The 11126-nt window shown below is 33.5% G+C and overlaps 1 protein-coding gene across 1 annotated transcript; it reads right to left on the bottom strand.

Moving 5' to 3' along the window:
* Positions 1-1895: 1895 nt before the first annotated feature.
* On the bottom strand, positions 1896-10776 carry LOC135832021 (alpha-tocopherol transfer protein-like). The gene is made up of 6 exons (XM_065344969.1): positions 10481-10776; positions 4311-4470; positions 3289-3538; positions 2453-2563; positions 2247-2349; positions 1896-2144 (listed from the first exon to the last, which is right to left on the bottom strand). The coding sequence occupies exons 1-6, from the start codon at positions 10620-10622 to the stop codon at positions 1993-1995; spliced, it is 918 nt and encodes a 305-aa protein (XP_065201041.1). The 5' UTR covers positions 10623-10776; the 3' UTR covers positions 1896-1992.
* Between the last annotated feature and the right edge of the window lie 350 nt (positions 10777-11126).

Below are 11126 nucleotides of genomic sequence, written 5' to 3'. Positions count from 1 at the left end.
AAGGGGAGCAAATTTGACAAATTTCATGTTTTTGGGTTAAATTCTCATAAAAAGCTACAAAATCGGATTGAAAATTATTTTCAAGCAGTTTAACGGAATGCTCTATGGCTAAGATGATTTTCAGGCACCGAAATTTTTCAAAATTTTCATTTTTTGGGGGGTGGGGCGTAAGGGGAGTATTAATGAATTCAGCAAATATGGCTTTGTGATACATCAAAATATATGTTTTTTGATCGTATTGTCCTCCAATGTGAAAAATATTGCCATAAATGAATTCTACAGCTCAAAAAACATATATTTTGATGTATCACAAAGCCATATTTGCTAAATTCATTAATACTCCCCTTACGCCCCACCCCCAAAAAATGAAAATTTTGAAAAATTTCGGTGCCTAAAAATCATCTTAGCCATAGAACATTCCGTTAAACTGCTTGAAAATAATTTTCAACCCGATTTTGTAGCTTTTTATGAGAATTTAACCCAAAAACATGAAATTTGTCAAATTTGCTCCCCTTTTGACCCAGTCTGGCGGGGCTTTGGCGGCACTTATGGGTCGGCAGACCGATATATTCGGATTCAGCGCGAAAAATTCTATAATTAGGCACCAATTTCAGCCATCAGTTTTCTCAGCTGAAAGTTCAGAAAAATTTTGAACTTTCGAGCTTTCACTGAGCTTTAAAGCAGCAGCTGCGGATCGGCAGACCAAGTGTTTTCAAAATAGGGGTATGTATACTAACTTTTGAGACCATCCCCAGCTTTCAGTTATTTCGGCCCAATCACAGTGGTATAGCTCTTGGACTAATAGGTGTATATACCAACTACCAAGTCGAACCAAATTCACTACATGTTTTTACAGGTTCTCTTCAATGGTCTTGTGAAATAGACATCATCATTTTCATCCTAAAAACAACAGGGAAAGGAGACGAACCTAGAGCCTTGCACTGGAAACGAAATCATCAGCGGCGGCTGTGGTAAATATACAGCACTGGTGGCTGGCGGCGGCGGAGCCAATTCTACCCGATGTTATCAGCGCGGCGCGCGGCTGTAAAAATTTTATTCAGTGGCGGCTCACTGCCTCAGCCGGCTACAAAGTTGAAATTTCGCGGTAATTTTTGGTAAATTATAAAATTATCAAAAAATATAAATTTGTATGCGAATTTAGATTTAACTTTTCAAGTAAGTAGGTATTTTTTTCCCCAACTGAGAAAAGAGTCCTGCATTTCAGTAGTCTTTCTGTTTCTAAAAAAAAAATGAAAAATTTTACTACCTGAAAAAACAAAAGTATGCAGAAAATTACAGTGAAATTTGGCCATTTTATAGCAACAGCATCTAGAGTGATTACTGATTTTTGATGCGAAGACTATGGCGTGAAAAATGTTTGAAAAATTGACGCCGCGCGCCGGCGATAGCGCGGCGCTTCATAATTTCTACATTTTGGCGATTTTTTTTGGGGGAAAACCATAAGTCCTTACCTATATCAAACTTTTGAATTTGAGAAACTATTAGACTACATTATGAGAAAACCTACTTGCAGGGTTTTGAAGAATACAGATTGAAGAATTTAAAATCAGTTATCAAAATAGGGTGTAATCACCATGCAATTACACAACCCCCCCTCCCGCCATAAAAAAGGTAATCAAAAGATTCAGAATTTCCCAGCAAATTGAATTTTTTTTCCATGCATGCCCTTCTGCACGGTAGGTAGGTAATAGGGAGGTATCTCGTACAGGATGCTCAGAAATATCGAGTACTCCCAAAACAATCATGATTGGTTGTTGGACTGAGATGATAATGTTCCACCCCAACTTTTATTTTAAAAAAAAAACAACTTTCTTTAGGATACTTGTTACATTATAGAAGAAAATAATGCGAGTTGATTTATGACAAAACGCAAGTACATGTAATACAACATTTTTTATTTCAACTAAAAAAAATAAAATTTTGGCACAATTTGCAAAATGGGTAGATAAGTAGGTATTAAAATTATACAAATCAATCTAAATTGATTTTCCTAAAAGACCCTTCTAGAGGCGTATCACCCAAACGGCTATTAGTATGGGTAAGTTTCTTTGATTTATCAGCTTTAATTTCATTTTCAGCAAAAAACCAATCTCGGTAATGTCTTAAAGTATCTAACCAAGCATCTGAAATATACATAGCATTGCAAGAATTTCAATTTCAACGGATCGATTCGTGTAGCTGGTAAAAATATAAATACTATTAAAAATATTAGAAAAAAATTGCACCTCGTAGTTCGCTTAACGGAAGTTCTTCTCCTCCGTAATCTCTCGGTAATATTTCTTTTGGAATTGCTTTGAGTAATTCGTCGCTGTTTCGCAAAACTTCCAGCTGTAAATTTTTGACAAAAAGAAAACCGGGGTACAAAATGCACGAATCACGTATAAAATAATTTTTTATTTGCTAAAACAACTTCATTATACAGTCAACATACCTTTCGCCATAAATCTTTTCTGATAAAACTTTTGGCAAGTACAATTAATGATTCAGCAGATGGTGGAGCATTAATTACGTAATTCCTCTTTTGTCTCATAGGTATACCTTTCTGCAGGATATGAAAAAGAAAAACTTGAATTGAAAAAGTTATCATTTCACGTCGACAAAAAATTCAATTCTGCCTTCATTTTTAAAAAATTGCTTATTAGGTACCTAGTTATAATTCGTCAGTTTTAAAGCATTTGGTGCCTTAATTTGGCACGCTTTAAATAATTGCAAAAAAGTGATTTGTACAAGGTTGAGGGCTTAATAGAAATTTTACTCTACAGTAATTCGTACTTAAAAAATAGGTAGGTAGGTTCCCACTTGAACCTTGAACCAAGTAAAAATGTGTAAGATTTTCAGTTTCCAGCATAGGAGGGTAGGTATACCTACTTGTTAATCAATTTCATTAAAAAAAAGTATAGTAAGCTACCTTTCTATCCACATTTACTGATCGAATATTCAAAACGTTGTTATATATACTCGTAGGTATTAAAAATTTCAAATTCATACTTTAAGAATAGGTAAGTAGGTAGGTAGAGGTATGAGAAAAATTGTTACCTATTCATCTAAATGCGTTTAATATGAAACGCGTTTAAAGACTAAACTGTAAATATGTTTCATATATGTATCGTATGTATTTAATTTAAAAAACAGAAATTGATGTGTATTTTTTACATAGGTATCAAACATTTTTTCAGAAAGTATACCTACCTATACTGGATATTTTCATAAGATGTGATGGCATACAATAGTTACCTATTCATTTTTACAAATATTGTACAAACTTACCGTTCCCAAGATGAGAAATTTCTTCAAATTCGCCATTATCAACGACATGATTGGCATGGTGAAGTCTTTAAAATCAAATATCAGTATATCCGACCGACAACTGTCTATTTTTAGTCGAAGATCTCCCGACATGAAAGTAGCTTTTATTACATCATCTGGGTGAATTTTATCTTGTAAGCTGGCGTCAAATACACGTAAAATGCTTACACGACAGCCATCTGACGTTAATTTTGGTAAAGGTACAAACGCCCTGGAGCAGAAATATAGACGCGTTAAATCGTTGAATTCATTCATCTGACAGACATAATGTATTAATTATTTGATAATATGTAGGTAGGTATATCAGTTTCAGTATGTTTATACTTATTTGTACAGCTTATTTAGGTAAGAAGGTATACGATTTTATCCTTCAGTAAACTTAATCGAGTCAAGTTAGGTACCTATTGAATGATGACTGACAATGTGATAGGCAAAAATGTAATAAATTCAGAGATCGTGGTCGGTAGATAGTAGGTATGGGTATAGCGTATTTTAATTTTCTCTTTTCATACGCCATGTACACGTTATGGAGTACATCAACATTTTACTTTAAATGAAATGACTCCATGAGGATGGATTGGTATAAGTATTTTTTCAAAATCCATACCCATGAAGGAATCTTAGGTCAATGCTAAAAAATTTAAAGAAGAATTTTAAAAAGAGTACGTCCTTTCCTGAAATTTCAGAACCTGTAGTGCGCTCTTATACAGAAAAAAATTAAATACACGTAATACGTATATATACACATGAAAAGTGGTATTACGCAGCCCATGCCGGGCTGCAAAAAGTCCTGATGGGCCGCAAAAAGTCTGAGGTTTATCTAGTATGGGCTGCGTAATACCACTTTTCATGTGTATATATATAGGTAAATTTGGATTCGGGTAGATATGTATGATAATTGACAATGAAATGTAGGTACCTATAATAAAGAAAGAAATGAATTAGTTTTACTGTAGAAAAATTAGAATGATATAGAAACTTACATCCCCTTCATGCATCGTTCGATATCGAGAGCATACGGATCTCTATCATCATATATTTCTGGCATAGCTGATTTTAGGGTGTAATATGCTTCCAAAACAGTTTTACATTTTTCCACGCTGTTCTTACATCGCAATAGACAATGAGTCAGCATTTGCTCGTCTGCAAATAATTTTTAATTTTTATTGTTGGCTGAGGTTGTATTGATATACCTTTACCTGTAGGTATAAGTAAGTACTCTACCTATATATTACAATGTATACCTACCTATAGGTATGCATTATGGAGGCATCCATCTATTTTTATTATCTAAAGACGAAAAATTTCGCAGTTCTTGATAATAATCCAATTATCATTACAATTTAGCATGTGGTATAAAATTACCAAAACAGTGCGAAGGTTAACTAACTGTATGCCTACATCTATTAAGGTAATCTACGTACGTAGTAGGTACGTATAATACCTATACAATGTACATGAATGATAATTTGACTAGCGTATCAAAGCACATATTTCTTGGAGAAGTAGAAAAACAGAAACAAAAAAAACAACTCTATGTACCTACTTACTCACTGAGGTACCTCCACCTACCTAATACGTGCCTACATACAGGGTGCCCAGAAATATCGAGTGCCCCAACGAAAGTTTTTCATTAAAAATATACTTAGGCTGGCAACGTGAAATAGATGCATAATTATGATTGGTGGAATGTTATCTCTCCAGCCCAACAACCATGATCATGTGCTATCATTATTATCATTCACTGTGACCAATCCAAAGTATTTGGCAGAAAACTTTCTTTGGGGTACTCGATATTTCTGGGGACCCTGTATGTACATCTTAAATACCTACCTACATACATACATAAGTATACATAAAAAGCAAGTGTTTATAGATTTAAGCTTAGGTAGTCATTGTGGTGCCCCTTTGAAGTATACGTAGGGTAGTCATTGTGGTGCCCGGTTTTGGGCTTGTGGTGCCTAAATCGGGCAATACGAGGTGTTTTTATATAAAACGATGTAGAATTGAATGAAATGCACTCAAAAGTGAAATTTTTTTTTTGAGGTGGGCACCACAAGTACCAATAAGTTTATAAGTATTAGCTGGTATCACTATGACTAAAAACCCAAACTGCGCCAAAACACCTTTATCATACATACAAAATATGTGATCCTCTATGTAATACGCGGGCAACACAATTACCTACCATAAAATACCCGGGCACTACAAGGTACTAAGTACGTATATTCATATATGTAGGTAAGTACACCTATCTATACGAAATGTTGAAAGGGTATCTAGGTAGTACCTATATAGATAATATTAAAAATGAGGAAAAAATGTCAGCGAATATATCGAATTGTAAGATTAAAAAAATGCAGCAAATCACCTACCGCTGATCAAACGAGCACAATGAAATCTAACGAAAATTATTACACTTTTCTATACCCTACAAAAATTCTATTGTATGGGGTAGAGGTACCTAAATAAATACTATTAAAAAATGTGAAGTAAACAATTGAATCGGTGGGTGCAGAAAGGGAACAAGTCACATTTTTGGAAATTTTTTTTTTTCACGGATATAGGGGTTTCAAAATACGGCGGATCAACTGGTGATGTCAGATTTCCGCAAAACTGCCGGGAAAGTGGTATTTGGGCGCAGAAAAAGGGCGGATCCACATTTATGACTTTTTTGTAAAATTTTTTAAATTCCTTGAAAAATACTTAACTAACATTTTTGAGAAGACCATTTTTTGAAATTTAAGTTAATCTCTGAACTGAAAAATGATGAATAAATTAACAACTTCGGCAAAAAGTCTTAGAACTCAAGGGGTTTTTGGTCAATTTAAACGAGATAGCAGTCTAAATGATGTACTTAGATTTAGAATCAAGCCCCATTCGTGCCCGAGCAATTTCAAAAAAAATTTTGTCGATTGGGTGCAGAAAGGGTCCAAGTCCCATTTGTTTAGGCAGCAACAGCGCCGGCGCACGTGAATATTTTTTTTTCTAAACAGTGCTAAAAATTGTGTCTTGGGGTCCTCTTTCAATGACCTTTAAGCATGTTTACCAAAAATTTTTGATTTTCAAATATGTAAATCAGTTTTTTGTTATTCCTGAAAAGTGCGAAAATGGACTTGTTCCCTTTCTGCACCCACCGATTCAATTATATTTGAAGAAAAAAAATTGGAAGTACCAGGCACATTGCATGGCGGTGCACTAAGGTTAGCCCAGCTTAAGATATGAGCCAAAAGCCATCGAAATTTTGTAGCTTTGCAATAAACCTCCGTTCACTTTCGGGCATAGGAGGTCCGTTGAAAAATACATAAATTGTATTGTAAAATACCCATTCAATAACGCATTGAATTTAAAATTCTATTCCAAACAAATAAAATTTTATTACTTAATAAATACCTACCTAGGTAATAATTTCTTGAATTATAATATCCTCAAAATAATTATTTTTTTGATAGGTAGATAGGTGTAATATAGGTACTGCCGGTGAATTTATTGTTGTCTTTTACAAAACGTGATCAAATTTTAATTTTTGTGAAAATTAAAAAAATATATCATACGGATTGAACTTTTATAGTCAAGAATGAAGCAGTCTCATTGAAAAAAATAATAATTTTGGTGATTTTTATTTTCTTGAATCTTCAGGTTGTCGGACTTTACCTATAGGTAGGTACCTATTGGTATCAATTTGAGCATAATTTAAATGAAAAAGATACAAAAACCGCAACTTTACCTCTTCACAGTATTTTCGCTTCCAAGAAGCTGGTATAGATATTTTTTGAAAGATTTTTAGCTTAGAGGTATTGTAGAAGTAAACTACCTAACTCTATGGCTTAATTAATCAAAAAACAGCACGATTTTTACTCCACTTATTCTTTACAGCGCAGTTCATACGCCTATCATATCCATAACATGTACAAGTATTTGAAAAATAAAATAAAAAGAAGCAGTTATGAAAATTGTTTTATAAGGAATAGCCACTGAATAATGGGCCAGAACTTTCGCTCCACTCTCTCACCAAGACACCCCGTACTTTGTATTAAATCATAAATCATGCCTCATAGAGTCATAGGTACTCGTAGATCTGTTACGCCGTCGCATAATTTCTTGAAGTTGTACCGTAGCCAAATGCGAAAGAAGAATAAGGGAGCAACGTTTCTTCGTCTAAACCGAATTAATTACTTTTTCAGAATAATTATTATTTTACACGCATGTGCTTGTACGTACCGATCAATAATTGATCATATTTCGATAAATAAAATTATGCAAAAACCTGTTTATACAATATTCAACAAGTTATTCACCTAATTTCAGCAATAAGAATAGGTAGGTAGGTATAACAATTCTCGTAAATTACGAGTACCTACATGTACATACCTATACAATATGTATTCATGAAACGAAAAAAATTGACTAAAAAACTGAAGATTTCCATTTTTATAATGCCAGAAGTTGATTATTCACCAGGAAATGAAGCAATCGCCGACTCGCCGTTAAATCTCGTACAGATGCATAGATACATACTGCGCAAGTTGTCACGGTAAGTATAGGTATTAGGTATAGGTATCTATACCTACAATACCTATACCAATTACCTACTGATAGATTGGGGTGGATCGCAAAAAAAAAAAATGTCGGAATATTTTGATTAATTCGGTGAAAACTTTCATTTTAAGGTGAAAGTTACTTACAAGGGAAGTATAATTCCAAATGGCACAAACAATTTTGAACTGGACAAGGAGAATCGAAAAATCAAAATTTCAGCAAATTGACCTAGGTATAGACAGCTGAAATTTGGTTTATACCATATTTTCGATCTTCCGAGTTAATTGATCATGGTTTTGAACCGTTCTGGAGCCTCCAGTGGATTTTTGGTTTCTCCAGTTTTCGAGTGAAAATGAAAATCAGCGCCCATGAGCTCGGATGTACCATCTTTGCGACCATTTCAATCGATTAGAATTTAAATTTGAACCAAAATTGCAAACATTTAAAATCTTCGCAAATTGACCTAGAAAGCTGAAATTTGGTTACCTAATACTCTATTTTTCGACTTCCCAAGTCGATTGGTGACAATTTCGAACCGTTCTGGAGCCTCCAGTGGATTTTGGAGGCTCCAGAACGGTTCAAAATTGTCACCAATCGACTTAGGAAGTCGAAAATAGAGTAGGTACATATTAATCTTTCAGCTTTGTAAGGTCAATTAGCTGAAATTTTAATCTTTTCCAATTTTGGTCCAAATTGAAATTTTTTAAAATTCCCCAAAAATCAAAAAATGAATTTCAGCTCCTTTTGGCTTTTTTTCTAGATTTCTTGAAATAGCAACTTCGTGACTAAGGAATTGGAATCACAGCGTTTCAGAATATTTTTGAGTTTTGGAAATGACACCTTTCGATGTTTTAAATTTTAATATCAATGCGAAATGTTTAGGTAGAGAATTTTTTTTTCAAAATACGAATTCACCCTGATATAAGCGATTTGCGAATTGTCAACCACTCAGTAGAACCCTAAAAGTAGTCTTGTACTTTGATGGGAACAGCTTAGGTCGATGAAGAATCTCAAATTCTATCTTTGAAACTGGGCCATTTTCCGCAAAACAGCTAAGGTATAGGAGCTAGAACGAAAAAACTACAATTTTTTGAAAATGTCCCCTCTTTGAGAATCCCAGATACTCCTCACCATGCCCGCCATATTATAAAACGTTTAAAAGGTGAATTAAGTAAGTACTTAGATAACCTATTAACAGAAATTGTTGAACCACCGGAAAAAATTCATAAAAATCTCAATTCAAAAAAAAAAAGAAGTTTAGGTTGCGATAAAAATAATAATTAAAAAAAAAGGTATGTAGAATTGTAGATGTAGATACAATAAGTAAATCATGCTAAATATAATAGTAATATGCAGCTTATAAAGGAGGTAGGTAGCTTATAAGTAGGTATGTATACCTATGTAACGGAAAATTCAATCTCGATGCGAAGAACTATCTATTAAAAATAATTCGAATAAAATAGGTACTCGTACATAAAAGCGCACCAAAGCTTCAAAAAAAAAAAAAAAAACAAATTTCCTCATCCAAAAAAATAGAGGACAGAATATCAATCGTAATTTTTCAAAAGCACAAAAATGTCAAGACCAAAAAGAAAAATATCCTGTCCTCAGATGAAATAAAAAACTGAAATATCCGGTTCATAGGACGATTCGAAAAAAATTAAATAGAATTCTTGATATGGCTACTGCACATACGCAAAAGCATAAAGAATCGAATAAGGGTGAAAAAATATTCTACTTACACGATTTTTGGTATCTCTCAGTACCGGAACGTAAAATAAGACGTAAAATCTTTTACACTTCATCTCAAAACGGGGCGTAAGACAAAACTTGAAAAAATATTATACACGAGAACAAAGCGAAAGAAGAGGTGAAAAATAATAAAAATTTTCCCACTTGGAAATAGGAGCGTTAACCGTAACATTCTATTTTCTATAACAATGGGGAGCCTGGTTTATATCAAAAAAATAAATGAAATGCTGAAAATCTTCATTTGCATTTTCAAAATCCAAACATTAGAATTTAGAAATCAGCTAATTAAGCCATTACAATAATACCACCGTGGAAAATAATAGATGTGTACAAAATTTGAACCATACCACCGTGAATTTCATTCAGTACCGAATATTTCTCTTGCACTACATACCTACGATGAAAATATACAACATATTGAAAGTTAACATTTTCATTAACCAAATGTTGAGCTAAAATGGGTCAAAGCATTATTTACGAATGTGATTATAAGTAAATATTTTTGAGAATCTTGTGCAATTTTTGGTAGGTACCATATAAGAAAAAAATTGTAAGAACCATCTTTTCACGATGTACCTGAGTTCAAATTTGTGTAAGTACGAGTATATCCTCGCTGTAAAAAAGATCGATTTTGAATTTCAACACAGCCGAGTCTATGAGTACCTAGGTTAGTACCTATATATGTTATAAGTAGGTAGTTAAGTAAGTATATTTATTTTTACGTATTATTTAAAAGCTATTAATATGTTGTATAAGCAATAAGAGTAAGTATCTAATTTATTTCAACATCCGATATAATTTCTTAGATTAGGTTTTGCAGTATTAAAAACATCAATATAAACGAGCAATAATGGATACAAACCTTCAACATTGGGAAGATGCGGTTGCTTTTTCAGCCATTCCATCAACGAACACACGTCTCTACGAATTGCTTCCGGAGTCGTATTCAATTCTCCATAAATGAAGTTTAATTGCGATTCGGTGGCTTGAACTAATTCCAGCATATTCGAAAACACTCAAACGATGGCACGCGTGTTACTTGATACAGATAAACCAATGAATAAGATAATGCCCCGGTAAACGTAACTTACAATGATATTAATTGATCATTATTTCACCATACCACCAGTTATTATATGTACCAGTAAAAGCAATCACAGCATTTCAAGTTTCCGATATATTTTTTCGAAAAACTCGGTAACCTTCGGCTCGAAAAACGATTTTAATGTCTCATGATGTCTGTTAAGTGTATGATTCATCATTCGATGCCATAAGAGTAGGTGAGTGGTAGGTAGGTGCTAGGTGCCCAACTGCCCACAGTACGAATCGTGGATTCTACATGTATGTTAGAAATGAGCTTTATATGTTTATGTATAAATTTCGTTCATTTAAACGAAAATTCGATTTAAAAAAAAAGCATTCAAAATTTTTGGGTACTACTAGATATTTGACATAGGAATGCTATTATTCTGATAGTGAGCAACAGCGAACAGCAGCATTTCAATAAG

This window comes from Planococcus citri, chromosome 1 (genome assembly GCF_950023065.1).
Source record: "Planococcus citri chromosome 1, ihPlaCitr1.1, whole genome shotgun sequence".
NCBI classification, from domain to species: Eukaryota; Metazoa; Arthropoda; class Insecta; order Hemiptera; family Pseudococcidae; genus Planococcus; species Planococcus citri.
This window is presented reverse-complemented; position numbering and strand designations above follow the sequence as displayed.